The sequence below is a fragment of the Aotus nancymaae genome, unplaced genomic scaffold (assembly GCF_030222135.1).
Source record: "Aotus nancymaae isolate 86718 unplaced genomic scaffold, 86718_ANA_hifiasm-v0.15.2.pri h1tg000040l, whole genome shotgun sequence".
Taxonomy (NCBI): Eukaryota; Metazoa; Chordata; class Mammalia; order Primates; family Aotidae; genus Aotus; species Aotus nancymaae.
Window position 1 is genome coordinate 127,418,320 of NW_026988454.1, and position 19,834 is coordinate 127,438,153.

Sequence of the window (19,834 nt, forward strand, 5' to 3'; positions counted from 1 at the left end):
AACTCAAGTCTTTGTTAAGGAGGGGCAGAAGGCATTTATAGAAACCCAGCCCCAAATGAATATGCTCCTTATTCTTAGGCTTCTCCTTGTTAAAAAAATAAAAGTGGGTAATGAGGCAAACTTCTATTTATATAAAAATACAGAAGAGCTGGGCGCAGTGGCTCACGCTTGTAATCCTAGCACTTTGGGACGCCGAGGTGGGTGGATCCCCTGAGGTTAGGAGTTCGAGACCAGCCTGACCAACATGGAGAAACCCTGTCTCTACTAAAAATACAAAAATTAGCTGGGCGTTGTGGCCCATGCCTGTAATCCCAGCTATTTGGGAGGCTGAGGCAGGAGAATCGCTTGAACTCGGGAGGCGGAGGTTGCAGTGAGCCGAGATCGTGCCATTGCACTCCAGCCTGGGCAACAAGAGTGAAACACTATCTCAAAAAATATATATATGGAAGGATTTATTGCATGCACTTGTATCTACTAGAAATGTATTATTATCCAGAGGTGATAATAAGAGGCTGCAAATCTAGAGACCCTTAGATGAGACATTATAAGAATTTTGTAATTAAAGGAAAGAATCAACCACAGAATTTGTACCTAGCATAGAAATCTTCCCCTATCTCCAATACTGACTTTTACATTTTTAAAAGGGTTTCCTTGTATTTATACATTTTGTTAAACTAAAGTCTTCCTTCTGGTTCCATGTTTATACTGAATAAAAGAACCTGTCATGGTCCATGGCAATACTGTAAAAAATAATTAACTCTAACTTCTAGGGACAAAGTGATGAGAATAATTAACTGTTTTATATTAGCTGATTTTTAAATTACAGAACAGGGCATTGAATAAACTACAAAATGACTATTAAAATTATATAATATTTTCAATAAATATGCCATAAATATATTCTCCTAATGGCAGGAAGTGTTAGCAGAGCATTTTGAAGATGAAAGATTAAAGAAAACATAATTTTTTCACACTTCTAAGTGATTGAGTTATTTGCCTCATGATAATATTTCCTTTTCAAAAGGGTAGACTATTCTTTTCAAATAAACTTCTTTGATCTTCCAGCCCCTGCCGTCCCACGTAATTCCTGTGTCTTTTCTAATTGAGTCTTCATGACTCAATTCATGTTTGTCCTGGTGTAGTCTTCATGTGAAATGAACAGGAAAAAATATAAAAAACAGGAATAAGATGTTTGGGTCAGAAGCACTAAAGCTTGCTAATCAGGCACGGTCTAGGGAACAGTGATTAAAGGGAAGCTCTACATCTTGTATCAAAGACAAGAGGCTTAACAGCAAGAAATGAGACTGTTCAGCTTATTGGAGTCAGGAGAAAATGTACACTTTACTTTCCATGTGGTATGGTAGATCAATAATGGGCCTGTCTGTGAGAGCTATATTAAAATTCTTTGTGAGTTTGAAAGGTCTTATTCCAGATTACTGGTACACATAATACAAATTTATAATTCGAAGAGCTGATGAAAAGCAAAGTCTTTTAAAGCACACATCGATGCACTTTTCAACAAACTCAAATTTCAGCGATGGGAATAAACCCACAACCCTCTACCTCAGAAGCTGTCAAGGGAAAATACTTCTTATCTATGCGGTCTTCTTCCTCTTCATCAGGTGGTGGCTTTGCTGGAGGCGGTGGACGTTCTCTCTGCAGAAGAGAAAAAAAATAAATATTTTGCTATCTCTTTTTTCAAACATCTGATTTTTTGGTTTGCCCTCATCTTAGCCCTTGGAAATGAAAAAGAATAATGTATGGAACTCCCTTGAGAGACTAAAGTCAAGGTTTAGTCTCTGAACAGATGGAGAACTCTGTGCACACATACACAATTCAATTAGCAAACTCTACGGTTTTTGATGTCTGTAGCAGAATTCATAAACACCTCTTTCATATCCTAGACCACAGTGAGAAATGCCAGTACTGAAAACACGTAACTGCCTTGTTAGAAAATGTCCTTCATAATACTGATACATGAAACTTTACCTTAGGAAAATCAGTGGCACTGGATCAAAAGAAATCAACCTGTGAAATTCATTCTAATGAATCCAGGTTACTGAGGAAGTAATGAGGAGAGTAATCAAGGACAGAAACATTAACTTCTGTTGAAACTTCAACACCCTGATACTGGTCTATTCCCATTTATTAGCAAAATGCTGAAACTGTTCTCTTATCCTCGGTTGCCTCCTTCAATAGTAAGTATTATATACAACTCTATTTCATCTAAACCCATTTTTAAAAGGAAAAGAAGCTTTTTCTTCAAGGGCCATATAGTGAATATTTTAGGCTTTGCAGTCAACTCTGCCATTATAAAGCAAAAGTAGCCACAGATGATATGTAAATGAACGAGTGTGGCTGTGCTCCAATAAAACTTTGTTTACAAGAACACACACTTGCGGACTGTAGTTTGCCAACCCTTGCTCTAGAATAAGAAAGTCACTGAGGAGGTGACACAGGATAAGTTAGACCATGGGTAAACAATTTCAGGAATATACAGGATGATCCTGATGAAGGAAAACTGAATGCTGAAGAGATATCTGCCATTGGACCTGCAGGGCCATTAGCCCTGCTTATATTCCAAAGTCCTGGTCATGCTTGAGAATCAGTGTTCCTACTAAAGGGAGTGGGGCACCCGAAACAGGAGCTGTCCTGCAGGCTCATTCCCTGGCTTGTAGGTTTGCTCACTATGTCGTTAAAACAGGAGTATTTCAGAAAGCCAGAGCAGAGAATGCTGACTTACGCAAGAGCCCAAGCAAAATCTACACGGAAAGATGTTTCTCATGCTTCAGGAGCTACCAGCATTAGGCATGTTGGTATCCATAATCTTTCTCTTAAATCAGGCTTCACTGCTCAGTGTTCTGTCTTGATAAGTCGGTCATTCCCACAAACCCTGGAACCAGATGGTTGCCCAATGGCAACAACTTCAAAACAAGTTTGTATGTTCAAAGCAAACAAAGCTATTTATATCCGATTTCCCACCAAGTCCCACTTTCCCCATCCTTCTTTGCTCCAGAAGTGCAGGAACCTGGTCCCAGTGCCACCTTTTAAGGAAGGGAACATTAACCTTGGGACACCAAGTAGCTGAGGGGAAAAAAAAAGGAAACACAACAACAAAAAGAACTCATCCTAAAGCCTTCCCAAGGCCAAAAAACGCCTAGAAAGAACAATATGGAAGCCTTCTGCAGAAGAAGCAACCACCAGGGACACTGGAAGGAAAGAGAAATACCTGTGAATCTCTTTAGTTCTAAGGTGAAAACTTTGGAGCAGGGCCTAGAAATAACAGCGATAATTTACACATACCATCCATTGTATTTACCAAGATGTAAACAGGCCCTTTGCCATAGTTAATTATCAAGGGCCAGGAAGACAGCACAGCCACAACATACACAAGTAAAATTGTCAAAGCATCCACCCGTTTCTGCTCAGGAACACAGAAGAGAGAGCAGGAGGGAACAAAGAGACCAGTGAAAATCAATCACGGGAACTCATTCTCAGCTTTTTTCAGTAACCCCGAGCTGCTTCTTGCAAAGGCTCCAGCGCCCCCTAATGGACACCACCTGTAAGTACCAATTAAAGCACCACCTTCCTCCAAAGCTGGATTTGCTTAATTCAGCTGTGCCTAAAAGAAAAGAAGTGAAAAAACTAGCTGTCTATAGAAGCGCTATATTGGTGGTGCTCGGCACATGCACTTGCTTTCACCATTTACAAGTTTTGTCACAGTCCTTGATAACATCAACTCTGGAGGACTACCACTAGACTGCGGGCCTTTTCAAGATCCACACTAAAATGCTGTTTCGGGGCATAGCAGGGCAGGGTAAGGAGCCAAACAAAAAAGAACACTCTAAGAATCATAAAGCCATTCCCATGGCACACCTACAAAAAACAAGAGTTACCTGGCAGCCAAAGGATCATCAACATGGTCACAAGCCAGATTCAGACCAAAAGGGAAAGGCTAGCCCCTCCAACAGGAAGAAATAACACAGGCCTGAAAATATGTCTCTAGGTGAGGTTAGCACAAGAATCTTGTTACAGCAATGGCCAGTTTAGCTAATGGGCAATGCTCAAAACCCAAGAAGGGTCAGTGGGACCAGCGATTCAGGCCTACACTCCCAGCATAACCATAGGGGAGAAGCTAGGAGTAAGCGTCTTGAGAACAATGTACAAGACTAGAAGTAAAAGCAGGTACAGACTGTCCGGCCTGTGATGGTACAATGTTTCAACCTTATCATTGTGAGAAAGCAATAAGCATTCAATAGAATCTGTACTTCCGGTACTCACACAACCATTCTGTTTTTCACTTTCAGTGCAGTATTCAATAAATTACATGAGCTATTCAACACTTGATTATAAAACAGCCTATGTGTTAGATGATTGTGTCCAATTGTAGGCTCATGTTTAAGTATTCTGAACACATTTAACGTAGGCTGGGCTAAGCTATGGTGTTTGGTAGGTTAGGTGTATTATCTGTGTTTTTGACTTAATGAGATTTTCAACTTACAATGGCTTTATCAGGATATAATCCCATCATAAGTCAACGAGCATCTGTATTAGAGAAAGAAACAGAAACATGGGAAGGTGGACCTTCAGAAGGAAAAATTCAGACTTGTTCTCATTCTATTATCTTTTTTTGAGACAGAGTCTTGCTCTGTTGCCCAGGCTGGAGTGCATTGGTGCATATCAGCTCACTGCAACCTCCACTTCCCAGGTTCAAGCGATTCTCCTGCCTCAGCCTCCCAAGTAGCTGGGACTACAGGTGTCTGCCACCACACTCAGCTAATTTTTTTTTTTTTTTTTGTATTTTTAGTAGAGATGGGGTTTCACCATATTGGCCAGGCTGGTCTCGAACTCCTGACCTTGTGATCTGCCCGCCTCAGCCTCCCAAAGTGCTGGGATTACAAGTGTAGCCACCATGCCCGGCCACTATTATCTTAATGGCAGAAGGCATTATAATTAGATAAAATAGGAATGCCACATATTAATAAATATAATGTTAAGCCCTGCTACAACGCTGTTGAATCCAGAACCTGCCCCAATCTAAATGAAGAATCCTTTGAGGGCAAGTGAATGGTGAGCATGTACTCAGGACAGACAGGAACTCATTTCAGTGAGCTTCTTTCAGTATATGTTTCCGCTTTTCAGAGAGAAAATAGACAACATATAGCAAAGATTCCAAAGACAGAAGCAACACTAAGACTAAATAGAAATAAAATGCTTTAATTTGCTCTAAGGCCAATGAAGTCACGTAAAGATGCGCGCTGGTTATAGTGAAATTGGAAAAAGAGAAACTCAACCTCAGTGTGGTCTGCATGGTTTTAGCACACTCAGCAAGAGAGACCCAGCAGAGCCCCGTGAAGAAAAGCAGAACAAGTAGGCTCCAGGCCTCAGAAACATGAGCTGGCACCAGGGATCACACTTTCCTTTCCTGTGCCCCAGCACCTCATGGGCCAGCCAGCCAGTACAGCCCCCAGGAGGTATAGGCCCCGGGCCACATACAGGCCTCACTCCAACAGGTTTCACTCCTGTCGCCTCAGCCTCCTTATTCACGGAGTCTCGGTCAGATGATCGCCCACTGGCCATGCTGTCCAATGAATGGCAGGAGACAGCATTGTACAGAGCTTCGTAGGGACCCTCTTCTTCAGCATTTGCATCAAAATCGATAATCAGTTCAGTCACTGCTTTCTCCACGTCACCTAAGAGGAGGTGGAGGGCAAGAGAGTCACTAAAGGGGAGCAGAATCTCAGGTTCCAACCACTGCAGCAAACCAAAGTCTCTTTAGTCACCAGAGCAAGAAAATGATTACTTTGTTCCATGGACAAGAATACATACAGTTTCAGCTGTTCTTCATACTCTGAGACCTAAAGAGATTTTTCTTTAATTCAGTATGAAAAACCATTGACATTTATAAAGAAAGACCTTTATAAAGTCCCAAAATACACTAATAACATAAAATTAACCCATAAAATATAGCAAGGTATAACTGAAAAACTTAGTTACCCCTTATATTCCTTAATAAGAGCCTCCACATGCTCAAGCAAAATAGAGGATGACAAAGGCGTTCTGAGCTGGAGGTCTGTGCAGGTGTTAGCCTGGCCTGTTAGACAACTATTAGCCTCAGAACACCTGCAATCCAAATGTATGACTCTGCAAAGTTACCAACTGTTAGAGGCCAGGCACCTCTGGGTTGCCTGTAAATAATCAAAACTATAGGTCAGGCGTGGTGGCTCACACCTGTAATCCCAGCACTTTGGGAGGCCGAGGCAGGTGGATCATGAGGTCAGGAGTTTGAGACCAGTCTGGTCAACGTAGTGAAACTCCATCTCTACTAAAAATACAAAAAATCAGCCAGGTGTGGTGGTGTGCACCTGTAATCTCAGCTACTTGGGAGGCTGAGGCAGGAGAGTCACATGAACCCAAGAGGCGGAGGCTGCAGTGAGCCAAGATCACGCCATTGCACTCCAGCCTGGGTGACAGTGCAAGACTCTGTCTCAAAAAAAAAAAAAAAAAAAATCAAAACTATAAATGTAAAATCCTTGAAGAGGTTAGTGAACTACTAATCCCATTACTAGCAGATTATCAGGTCAAGCAAAAAAGTGCATGTGGGAGGAAGACAAGGACTCCACAGTACAGAGAGCTGGGTACCCTTTAGCCCTTATCTCTCTGCACTCCTCTGGGAAATCCCTTTCCCTTTTTCATTTTTAGCTTTTTCTAGCCTTCTTTATTGTGATCTATATTTGGGGAAAGGTGTCAGTCTTTATTCTATCTCTGTATTCATCATATCAAGGACCCAGAAGGCTGCTAAATACATCTGAAAAGGGGGATCCTGACTACTGATAGATAGGCTGGGCTCCCCAAGCTCCCATCCAGACCACATTTGTGGGCCAAATGATATATTATCCAAATTTGCCATGTATCCACCACCAACAAGATGATACTTATTAAATATTTATTATTGGTCAACTATGCACAAGGCACTACATTGTGTGTTAGAAAAAGAACGTTTCACTGAGATTTGAATTCATCTTGAGATGATCCTTGCTATTACACATCCCAGAATAGATCTCACAAAGTCAACTGGAAAAGTGGCAGCTAAAATAAAATAGAAGACGCCCACAGTCAAATGCATAAACTATGTCCAATAAAACTTCATATAGTAGTTGGCACAAAATGAATTGAATATAAACTTATTAAGTATTCACAACCCCCCAAAATTATTATTTAAATTAAGATTTTTCCATTCTGCCCACAAATGTTCAACTCTTTCCAAGCTGAACACCCCTTTACTGATAGGGGAGAGTTACCTTACCCTGAGACTTCTGCGATATGGAGTCCATACTGGAGATGAGAGGTGGCTGAGGTGGGGGGGTTTTATCTACTTCTTTTGTACTTCTTCTTCCAGTCATGTGATCTACATGGAAAGAATAATAATAAAAAAAAAGCTGCACCAAATACAAATGCCTTGGTTTAATTTGTGTGTCCCCTGGTCACCCAGACAGGGAGAGAAGACGATACCTTCAATTAATGCTGCTATCTGCTGGCTCTTTTGAGAAGGCAGTTCCCGAACAGTGTCTAGGGCAGTCAGTCCACGGTTATCTTTTATGTTGACGTCAATTCCTGGAAAGGCACACCAGGTGGACCAGGGGAGTGAGCATTTTCAAGCCAGCCTCCAAAAAGATCAAATTTTAGGACATCTAAGGCTCCCAGAAGCGTGACCAACATTTTTCATCCAAAGTCATTTAATCCAGCTATTCAAGAACAGTTTACACACTTGTAATCAACCAGTGGAGATACACATACATTGGGCTCAAACACAGCCAGCAAAAATCCCCCTAGGGGACTAGGGAGAAACAATCCCAACCCTGGCTTGCTGTGTAGACAAGAGTGCTGCCGACCTCTCACCTGCAGCCAGCAGGATTTGCACCACATCGGTCTTGCCAAACAAAGCAGCCTCATGCAAAGCACTGCCCATCTCCGTCTGGAAAGCAAACGAGAGCGCAGAGCGGGATGTCATCAGAACAGTTTGGTGCAGCTTCACGTGACAAACGGGACACAGACAAGAAGGGACACAAAATAAAACAAACCACACAAAGCCCTCTGTCATTATCTTTCCAACCTTTCTTGTGTGGATTCCAAAATTATGACTGTGGCCCATACATCAAGGCCATGTCTTTGAATAGGCAGGCCACGTGTGAATAACTGAACAGTTACTCTTAGAGCCATCTACTGGTGAAAGCCCTCAGAATTCTACCTTCCTCGGTGGAAGGAGTAATGAGAAGGAAAGTACAAGAGAAACAGCCTCACTTCAAATGTGGTTTGGTCAACACAAAGGCTAAGGAATCATTCAGCTGAATGGGAAAGGCTAACAAAGAAAGGAAATGTGGCATAATTTGCTGGCAATGTCAAGCTGACGAGACTTTGGAGGCGCTAAATGATGGCAGTGGGAACACATGGATAGGAAGATAATGAAATTTTTCTGGTTTTGAGAGATAGTCCACAAGCACATCTTTTCAGAGTTTAATGACTACCGATTACCCCCTGAAAAGAAGCAAACAAAAAAAATAGACTCACTTGAGGAGTTCATTTGTTTCTAAAGTTTCACATTAAAATGATTCAACAAATGGAAGCATCTGAAACATGATGTGAAACGTGCTAAATAAAGAGCACAGCCCAGCAGCATGGTACTAGTGCCTTCTGCAAAATGACTGAGTCCCTTGAGATTGGAGGAGCCCCCACCCACCCTGCTACCTGGTAGTTGCTGTCCATGCCGGCATCGAGGAGGACCTGGACCACAGCTTTGTGGCCATTCCTTGCTGCCAAGTGCAGAGGGGTGTGCTTCTTAGTGTTGCAGCTCAAGAGGTTGGGGTGTGCGTTAAGGAGCATTTTCACCACCTCCAGTCGCCCGTACAGTGCTGCCAGGTCCAAAGGGGTCTCGAATTTGTTGTTGCGCATCGTGGGGTCCGTCAGCTCCTCTAAGAGCACCTTCACCACCTCTGTGTGGCCATACTGCGCTGCACAATGCAGGGCTGTCTCGTTGTCATTGTTCTAAAGGGTTAACAAGTGGATCACATCAGAAAGCTGACTGGCAGCTGGGCACCTGACTGGGACAATCACATGTAAAACCACTGAAATTTAAATGAGAAAAATAGCAGCAATACTTGGGGACTAATAAAAGTCAGAATCCAGGCATCTTCCCGCACAAACAAGCCTGGCTGCTCTAATCAGTGACACCTTCCCCCAGTGACTGTGAGAGGGGAGAAGTCATCTCTTAAACACTGGCAATCCCCTGTGTGCCATGAAGGAAGTGTCTCCAAGTTGTAAGGAGAGTAAACAAGGGAATGTGGCAGGCATTTGGTGGAAGCCCTGGCAGAATGAATACCAATAATCTCACTGCTATTGTTTCAGTTTAAACTTCAACTGGTTTTACAATTTATATGTATTCAACCCTATGGTTCTGATTCTGTATTTGTCAACCATCCATTGCCTTACGCATAAGCTTTTTAATAAAAGTTTGTCATCTGTGTAGCTTCTTCCATGCAAATCAATCAGCCAACAGTGAAAGTAACAGAGCAGACTAAAAATCGCTCAAGGTATCAGCCAAAAGCCATTTCCAGGGAAAGGAAGCATTCGGGCTCAGTCACAGAGAAATAGAGGACCCTGCAGCTGCACTGTGCCTACTCCAGGAGCCTGCACCAATCAACGCATGCAGTATCTACTTCATTAAAATGGCAGCCAGCACAGGAAGGTGTTTCTTATGTAAGGAAGAGGCAAACGCTGCCATGTTTTGTGTGACAGGTGCAAAATATTCAAATGTAATATTTCTATCAATTCAAGCTCGCAACCCACAGTCCTCTAAGGCCAATTTTGTTTCAAACTAAAGACAGAATTTGAGATAAAATGGGAGAATTTTGTGCTTTATCAACCATCAGAAGCAAAATGTTAGTCATTCCAGCTTTGCTCTTTTACTACTGACAGAGTATAACTAGAGCAGAAATAAAGTAATTCTCATGACCTCTCCTTTTTGAGAAGCACTAATGAAAATAATTCTCCCACAAGGTTTCTAGATTCCTAAATTTATCCAGGAGGCTTCTGCTACTTTTGGAAAAGAAAACTTAAGGGGGGTTTGTCAGTCAAGTCAATATTGTGCACCTTTCAGTGGTCAAAAGGTCAAAATAAATGTTTCTGCAATTGCTTTAATTCTACTAATAACATTAAAAGTAATGGATTAGGAGTTACCCAAACATGCATGCAATTCCATCTGCTTTTGATCTGGCATTTGACTGCATCATTTTTTCCAACTATACCAAGTGTACCAGAAAGATCCACAGCTGCTGGGAGCAAGTCCCCAAAAGGTGAGAAAAATGTTTAAATGAAATAAGGACAGAAAAAGTAGTAACAGGACACATGCAAAGATGAATGCACACAAATAAACAGAGGATGCAGAAGAAGCTGCACTGAGCTCCAACACAACTCAAGGAGAGCAGCTGCCGGGAAGGTGCAGACAGCCTTCACTGGCCAGAGGATGCAGCCAGCCTGCCAGCCACAGCCTCCTATGATATAACTGGGCCCCGAGCAGCAAGTTCCACGTAACCTGAAGGTCTGGAGGAAGGGGAAATGCTGGGCAGAAAGCAAGTCCTTGAGGTCTTCCCTGTCCCAAACAAACCTTTTAGGATACCCATTTGGAAGGCCTATTTCCTATTAAGCTATGGCATGAGTTTCCTAAGCAAACTTAGAGCTGTCCCTTCAGTTTCTCTCTTTTTTTAACCCAACATTTCTCTGGGTGGCTATCACCTCCTCTTGATGAACCAACACCTACAATAACAAAAACTCACAGGATCTTTCTGTAGAGTAATTCTGGGCAGAGTTACCCAAAGAACCTTAAAATGATTCTCTGGGTTGTACATCTCAAGATGAGTGTGATAGAAAGAGCCAAGAAAGTCAGCTTATTCTTATTAAAACTCCAGTCCAGAAAAACTATTCTGAAGCAAATACTACTGACTCATTTATATCCAAGTTGTCTCCCAGCAACTAGAATGAATTGTCCTTGATTTTATAAAAAGTATGTATTAGGGCTGCAGAACTGTAAAAGTCTAAACCATCCAGCAAAGGAAAAAAAACCAAAAAACTTTTCTCTATTTCTTTTTTGGCAGAATGAAAGCAGTTCTCACAAAGCTGCCCTGCTAAAGGCAAGGTCATAATCACTACTGGCAAATTTCCTGCCTCATGTTAAAAATGGTCTAACCGCATCTCTGCAGAAAGTTACACTCATAGTCACAGTATAGGGAGCATGTTACTTAGGTTTCAGTCATGTCAGACATGGTCTGGTAACTATAATACCCAAGTTTATTATACCTATGGTGACCACATCCATCGCTGACACAGGCCATCACAATAAACTCTGATTACTGTAGGCTTTATGAGCCTGACAACTATCAGGGCAAGAACTATCAGTGATTCTCAAACTGGCTTCATTTTGGAATTACATGGGAGCTTAAAAATAACTAGTAGGAGGTCCAACCTCAGATTTGCTAAAGTAGCACCTCAGAGAGGAAGGCCCAGCAAACTCTTATTAAGTGCTGGTTAATGGACTCACAAGAAAAGGAAGGATTCTAAGCAGCAGCATAGACTTCTGATCATCTGGAATGTTTCCCTGCCACACCTTCCGAATTGCACTACAGGTGCTCACAATACTTCCAGAGTTCCCAGAATTCTATTACCATGAATCTAGACTGAGAAAGGGCAGTAAGAGGAAATAGCCCAAATTTTCCCCAAGGCTTTTGCACAAATTCTCCATTCCTACCCATCTTAAGACCCACTTTCATTTTTCCCTTACTATGGTCAGTACTTCTAAGAAAAAGGGATCCTGATAAATAACTCGTACATCTGAAGAGTCCATTCAATGTATAAATCCATTATACATATGTATATATATGCATAAACTACAAGCAGCAGAAAATCGTAAAAAAACTTTTTCCTGGCTGGGCACAGTGGCTCACACCTGTAATCCTAGCACTCTGGGAGGCCAAGGCGGGTGGGTCACCTGAGGTCAGGAGTTCAAGATCAGCCTAGACAACATGGCAAAATCCCATTTCTACTAAAAATACAAAAATTAGCCAGGCATGGCAGTACATGTCTGTAATCCCAGCTACCTGGGAAGTTGAGGCAGGAGAATTGCTTGAACCTGGAAGGCAGAGGTTCCAGTAAGCTGAGATAGTGCCACTGCACTCCAGCTTGGGTGAGAGAGCAAGACTCCATTTCAAACAAACAAACAAAAATCTTTTTCCTGGCCTTTCTCCTCTTGGAACTATTTCAGGACATCACCTCCTAGTCTCCTAGTGCTCACAGCCCAACTGCACACTTATCCCTTGTTGGCAGATGCTGAAATTAGGGACACCTGGCCTACAGCTAGCTGCAGCAATGAACATATAGGCCCTAGAAAAACATGTCATAATTGGAAAGAGAGGAAAAACTAGGTCTGAGATTGAGATGACACAAGAAAAATGAAAGCAAATTCATCATGTGGAAGAAGAGTTAGACTTACTCTGTACTGCTCTGGAAAGCAGAACTCTGATGCAAAAAATGAAGGTTTAGGAAGATAGATACCAGCCAAACTTAAGAAACCAAAATTCAATGGAATCCAAAAACAGGCTGCCAAATAGTAATGAGTTCTGTTTGTTATTAGGGAAAACAAGAAAACACTTAAAATAAGGGGTAGCAGGTCCACCTTTCAAGTGACAGAGGGAAAGATTCCTCCTCTACATGGAAAGTTGGCCTAAACTGGTGGTTCTCAAACCAGCTTTATTTTGGAATTACATGGGAACTAAAAAACAAAAACTAAAACAAACTAGTAGTAGGTCCAACCCTAGACTTGTAGGCACCAACTGAAGCAATCAATTGTAATCATCAAGAATGAGACAAATCAACGTCATGAGCCTTGTTGATGCAAGGCACTAAAATGTACATAATACCACTTCCGTGGCATTATGGTTTGTATGCCCAAAATGTATACCCAGAATCTAATCCTGAGGAAACATCAGGCAAAGCTAAACTGAAAGACAGTATACAAAACAACTGGCCTGTGCTCTTAAAAACCACCAATGCCATGAAAGACTAAGAAAGGCCAAGGAACTGTTCCATATTATTAACACGTATGATCCTAGGCTGGATTCTCAATCATAAATGGCTCTTAGAGGGCATTTTTGAGGCAACTGGTAAAATTGAACATAGATTCTATATTAGACAACAGTATCGTATTAATATTGAATTTTCTAAATGTGATAAATGTATTGTGGCTTTATAAGTGAATGTCCTTGTTCTTGGGAGATTTAGGTCAAATAACTAACTAATACCAAAATGGAAATGTTTAGGATCAAAGGGTCATAATCTTCATGACTTAATATCAAATATTTCATCAGTGACAATTATTGTGTGTGTGTGTGTGTGTGTGTGTGGGTGGGTGTATATATATTTTTTGTGTGTATATGAATTGGAAAGAGAGGAAAAACTAGGTCTGAGATTGAGATGACACAAGAAAAATGAAAGCAAATTCATCATGTGGAAGTAGAGTTAGACTTACTCTGTACTGCTCTGGAAAGCAGAACTCTGATGCAAAAAACGTACTTTCAAGAACCAAAGTCTTACCCTTTATCAAAGCTTTATAAGCCCACTAAACTAACCACTACTGGGAAAACAATTACTTCAAGGTTCCTCCCCATAAAAGAAAATTCTGAATAGACTAACTGAATAATGTTTCATTAAGTGTCACCTACCAGTAACAGGAACAGATTCCAAAAATGCCTTTGCAGAAATACATTATATACACTTTTAAAAAATTAGTATCTCAAATATTACTAGCTATGAGAGATTTTTACTTTATGTACATTATCTTATTTAAATTCCAAAACAATCCAGCAAGGCAGATGGTAGTGCCACATTTTACAAAAGAGACAACTGAAGCTCAGAGAAATTAAGTAACTTGTTGAAGTCAACAAAACCACTAAATAGCATCCCAGAACTTAAACTCTGGTCTGACATGAAAGCCTATGACTTATGAGTTTTCCACTCTATCACTCTACTTCCAAAACAAAAAAAACAAACAAAAAAACTAAGATAAGAGTGTCTTCCTATTCTGAAGACAAGAACAACAGAATTTAAAGAGGAGGCCAATCACTGCACTTCAGCCTAGGCAACAGAGGGAGACCCTCTCTAAAATAAAAGAAAGAAAGAAGAGAAAGGAAAGGAAAGGAAAAGGGAAGGGAAGGAGGAAAGAAAGCGTAAGCCAAAATAAAGCTGATGTGCTCCACTACCTAAGGTCAAACTGCTTCTCTACCATTAAGACCCAACAGCTGAACGAGATCTCCTACAGGGCCTTCCTACGTCCAGCCCATAGGGGGCTTCGTTTGCTAAATCAGTATTTCTCAAAAGCATGAAATATCTGCCTTGTGTTTGGAAACATACAGAAGTACCTTATGTTTCTCTTTCCCATGGCAGCTGTTTTCAGAGCAAGTAAAAGGTAGCTAATATGGATAATGCAGTGTCTCAAGCACACTCCAGATTGTTGCCAAAAAGCAAACTTCATCTGAATAAAATCTTTGATCAAACAACCAGCAGTTGAGAGCACCAAGGAAACAGGCTAACACCATCACCCAATGAACAAGAGTTGCCGCTCAGATGTGGTAAAGGCTGAGGGGCAGGCAGGGCTGGGCTGTTCATCACCAGACCCATCAGACTACTCTTTGTCCCAGCCTCACGGGAAGGGAGACTAAGGCAGGTGCCCACCTTGGTCCTACAACATCATTTCCTATTTCAGAACCCCTCATGGGTTAAGAGTGATCAAGCAGAGAGAAGCAAATGGCTGGAGATATTGGGCCATGGTTTTAAAGTATCAGAGAGAGATGCACAAACTCCAGGAAAAGAGAGAGAGGCAGGCAACAACTTTTAAAGGAATAAAATGGATCACCCATGTCCTTTCCCCCACATCTCCACCATTAGCTATTGAAACCTGAAAATCAGATTCCATTTCAAAAGACATATAAAAAGTAGGCCAAAAATAATTTTTTAATTCCAGGAAGTACAATTTAATTATTTTTTTCTATGCTTATTTATAAAGATAATTTGTCTGATTATCTCTTAACTTCATTTAAAAATTTTTAATAATCCAAATAATAAATTAAGCATGTAATATGGTCCCTTCTATTTCCCCATTCCTGCCTTTTCAAATATTCCAGAAAAAGCCACCCATCCTTTCCCAAATTAGTATGGGTTTTAAAAATAAAGCCAAAACCCACTGCAGCTGCATTTTCCCATTCCCAGACAAGCCAAAAGCAGATGGGCTGAAGCAGACAACAGTCAGTGTGATGAGGAGGAGCCTGAGTGGACAAGAATAGACGCAGAGAGGACCAAAGAGGAGGTATAGCTTGGAGAAGTGATGCAGAGAATTCCTGGCAGCAAAGTACACACCTTGGCATTGATATAAGGGTCAAAGGGGCCGTACTTTTTGAGTTCTTTGATCTCAAGAGCATTCTACAAAAAGGAGAGGAAAAGAAAAAAGTGATGATAAAATGGATGAAATACATCAAAGCAATACACAGCCCTGAGGGAACCCAACCCTAGAACAACCTGAATCTGCCCTCTGGATACCTCAAAGGGAAGTTAATAAGAAAGACAATCTCCAGGGCACCTTACTCTTACCCCACTTTAATTGAAGCATCCTACTGGAACCACATTAATGGTTTTAAAACGAATCACAATAGTACTTGTAACTACTATCTATATCCATTAAGGTCTTCAAGCTACTGCAGACATCTTGCCCAGCTCCTGCCCACCCACCTGTCTGCCAGATACTCAAAGCACTGGGCTGGGGTCCCACCTATCAACTGATACTCCAGGCAGGAGGCAGCTGTGAGCAGGTTAAGCTAGCACACTCAAGTGGCTCAAAAATCCAAGCAGCTGTGTTTCAAGGCAAAAGTGAGCAAAGAGGATTAGAAATGGTTGCCGAAAACTTCTTAAATGAGAAGGACTTTAATGGGTGACCAGTCTTTCCAACACTGAAGAATATTAGTTATAAGCAAACTTCATTATACATTTCCTTCAGAAAAGAGAAATGATCACTTTAGCTAGGAGGAGTAAAATTACATTTAGATTCTAAAGAGTTAATTCTAAACAGATACTTTTCATTCCCAAATGTCATAGGCAAACATCCTCATTGATGATTTTAAATGTCTGTTGTTCACCTACCCAGAAAATACAGCCCAAAAGGGGAAAGGCAGGCTGATTAAGCTATATACACACAATCTCCAAATCAAGAGATTTGGGAGCACTATTTTAATTTTCTCGTGTCTCAGAATGAAGCTGCCCTTCTCAGAATCAAAATCATGCTCTTAATAGCTAACTGAGAACTGCATGAGTCTCCTGACAGATGGACTTGCCAGGATGATTTCCTATTTTTTGAGAAAAAACTTTGAGCTAATCCTACAGGTAATTTAACAATCCCCTCGGCAAAGTCATTAGAAAAATAGTCCGAAGCTTACTGAGAAACATCAACATCTCCCTCTTCAAAGAACTGAGAAAAGTATCTGCTTCGGTTTAGAGCAGAGAGAGGAAAAGGGAGAATGGCTTATCATATAAGCCCATTTCCTCTCAAACTGGCACACAACCTCCAACTCAAATGACAGCGGGTTGTATTTATAAGAGGCTTGTTTAAAACTTGCATAATTCAGGTACAATTTTTCCAAAGATATAAATGTAAACAAGAGGAAGTATATTCTCAGAGTAACTAAATCCATGGCCATTGTAAGGTTATTTTTGCTCAAATGCGGCCTTTTTCATTTTCTAAGAATCATCTCTGCTTTTTCAAAGCATGCTCACTTTTTTTGTTGTTGTTGTTTTATTTTCCAAATGGTCAGGCAACTGGAGTATGCTCACTCTTAAATTAACATCGGGGGACATCATGGAAATAATCATTCCACTAAATCACCTCTGACCTCCACTCACATGTTTCTGATTTGCGAGTTCATTTTTCAGCACTAGCATGAGTACTTCCACTGCTGCAAGTTCTGACGTATGTAAAACAACAGCATGGTTTACACGGTATTGACAAACACTGAAAAAGTTACATTGCCGTGTCAATGGCATAAACACAATTTACTTTTTGAGATAGGGTCTCACTCTGTCACCCAGGCTGCAGTGCAGTGGCATAATCATGGCTCACTGCACCCTCAAACTCCTGGGCTTAAGTGATCCCCCTGTCTCAGCCTCCTGAGTAGCTGGGACTACAAGTGTGGGCATTTTTTTTTTTTTTTTTTTTGTAGAGACAGGGGCCAGCAGGGCAGGTGGGGGTCCTCACTGTGTTGCTTAGGCTGGTCCCAAACTCCTGGCCTCAAGCAATTCTCCTGCCTCAGCCTTCCAAAGTAATGGGATTACAGGCATGAGCCACCACACCTGGCCTACAATTAATTAAGCTCAGCAGCTTGAAAATGACTATGCAATTTTGTAAGGTTTGCATTATTTCAAATTTTGTAAATAAAGTGAATACAGCTGGCCCTTCATATCCACAGGTTCCATCCATGGTTGGTTAAATGTGCACATGTAGAACCCATAGACAGAGAGAACTAATGTTACTTTGCCGTTTTACATAAGGGATTTGAGCATTCTTGGATTTTGGTATCTATGGGGAGGTCCTGGAAACAAAGGGCTGACTGTATATACATTTTTATTATAGTACTACTCCAAATATGCATGAGTCAAATGCATATAAAATACATCCTCATAGTATAAGATCTACTAAGAGGAGTAGAACTGTGAAGAGGGGAGTCACATTTAGGATATGGAAGAGGTGGTTCCTTGCTAAGGAACTGATTATCAAAGAAATTTTAAAAAAAAAAGAGCTAGTTCTCTGAGATTTGAACTATGGGGCTAAGATGGTGATGGGCTGCCACCTCTGGCTATAGCTGAATGGAGAGAGGAAAGCCTCCCTTCCTTCCGACCTGTTCATTGACTCTGGTGTGTGAAGGCCCTTGATGGATGAGCAACCGCACTATCTGGGCATCTCCTTTCCAGGCTGCCAAATGCAGTGGGTAGCAGCCTTTAGAGTCAGCCACGTTGGTCAGTGCGTCATTCCTCAGAAGAACCTCGACCACATCCCTAGAAGGCAAAAATCAATCATGAGTTTGTAGAACTCATAAGCCTTTCCAGCTAACAGCTCTTTACACCTGTATGGCACAAAGCCCTTTCATAGATGTCTCATTTGGCTCCTGTGTCTTTACCTGAGCTCACTACCCAGGCTTTTCCTTTTATTCCATGAGCTACTTGTACAGCGGCTGATATGCAGTTGAACCACCGTAAGCCATGCTATGCTGGCTCATCACCTTTCTGTTTAGGCTTTCTTGGTAATCTATTTTCTATTACTTTGAAAATGTCTGGACTCGTTGTCTAAACCTGGCAATGTTTCCTTGTTTATGATGTTTAAACAGCATTCAGGTGTTGAATATACATAAAAGTAATCATACAAGACAAATATCATTATTCACCACATTATTCAGAGCATTTAGTGATATAGGAGCTGAAAGCGGAGAGGCCAAGCAAAATAAAAATTATTGCATGCCAGGCACAGTAGCTCACGCCTGTAATCCCAGCACTTTGGGTGGCTGAGGTGGGCAGATCACCTGAGGTCAGGAGTTCAAGACCAGCCTGGTTAACATGGTGAAACCCCATCTCTACTAAAAACACAATAGCCGGGCATGGTGGTGGGTGCCTGTAATCCCAGCTACTTGGGAGGCTGAGGCAGGGAGAATCGGTTGAACCCGGGAGGCGGATGTTACAGTGAGCTGAGATTGCGCCATTGCCCTCTAGCCTGGATGACAGAGTGAGACTGTCTCAAAAAAAAAAAAAGTTATTGCAAAAGTAAGCCAGACACATATGTTATCATTTGATATCCCCAGAAAGAGGAACTTGCTTTTTTCCTGGTGACAGCACTAATTAAATAGATACCAGTATATCATTATCCCTATGAATGTGAGGTCAAAGAAAATCCCCACTGTAAATAAAAACAGCATCTGGAAATGAACTTGGCTAACAAACTATAGTCATTTAAGTTCAAGATTCACTTTAATTCACATTACCCCACTATATATGGGAACAGTGTTCTCTACAGATTTCTTTTTAGCTATATCTAAGATGGCTACAGAAAATACTTAATGATCATATTCAGTATATTTTAGAAATGTTTAATGTTGAAGGAAACAACCATTGCCTCTTTTTGGCATGTTGGAGTCAACTAGGGTGGGTCAAATATTGGACAAATAACACAAAATACTCTAAGGTGGCAAGAGCCCTGGAGCTCCTTGCTCAGCAAAATCTAAAATGATTCCAATAATCCCTCCTCATATAAACTACACTGCTGGCTGGGCGCAGTGGCCAATGCCTGTAATCCCAGCACTTTGGGAGGCCGAGGCAGGTGAATCACCTGAGGTCAGGAGTTTGCGACCAGCCTGATTAACATGGTGAAACCCTATCTCTACTAAAAATACAAAAATTAGCCAAGCACGGTGGTACATGCCTGTAATCCCAGTTAATTGGGAGGCTGAGGCAGGAGAATCACTTGAACCCAGAAGGCAGAGGTTGCAGTAAGCCGAGACCATGCCATTGCACTCCAGCTTGGGCATGAAGGGGGAAACTGTCTCAAAAAATAAAGCCCCCAAAACAAAAAACAAACAAAAAACTACACTGCTGCTGTTTATTGCCTACAGTACATGTTTTCCTTTAACACCTTCTATTCTGTTACACTCTGATTTGCATTCTTCAACATCCTGGCAAACCCACTCACTGCACTCCCTGACAA

At 41.4% G+C, this 19,834-nt stretch overlaps 1 protein-coding gene across 5 annotated transcripts in view; it reads right to left on the reverse strand.

Annotated features, from left to right (window-relative positions):
• Positions 1–19,834, reverse strand: part of ANKS1A (ankyrin repeat and sterile alpha motif domain containing 1A) — a 196,669-nt gene that overhangs the window by 95,432 nt on the left and 81,403 nt on the right. For 2 of the 5 annotated variants that reach the window (XM_012461628.2, XM_012461627.3), the window contains exons 3-10: positions 17,982–18,138; positions 15,457–15,519; positions 8,746–9,042; positions 7,900–7,975; positions 7,513–7,614; positions 7,307–7,408; positions 5,497–5,693; positions 1,564–1,656 (exon numbers count right to left, since the gene is read on the reverse strand). In XM_012461628.2, coding sequence (XP_012317051.1) covers positions 1,564–1,656; positions 5,497–5,693; positions 7,307–7,408; positions 7,513–7,614; positions 7,900–7,975; positions 8,746–9,042; positions 15,457–15,519; positions 17,982–18,138 — 1,087 coding nt within the window. Of the gene's footprint in view, positions 1–1,563; positions 1,657–5,496; positions 5,694–7,306; positions 7,409–7,512; positions 7,615–7,899; positions 7,976–8,745; positions 9,043–15,456; positions 15,520–17,981; positions 18,139–19,834 lie in introns of those variants that run through there. The other 3 variants (XM_012461626.3, XM_012461625.3, XM_064361140.1) reach the window with 2 other exon arrangements.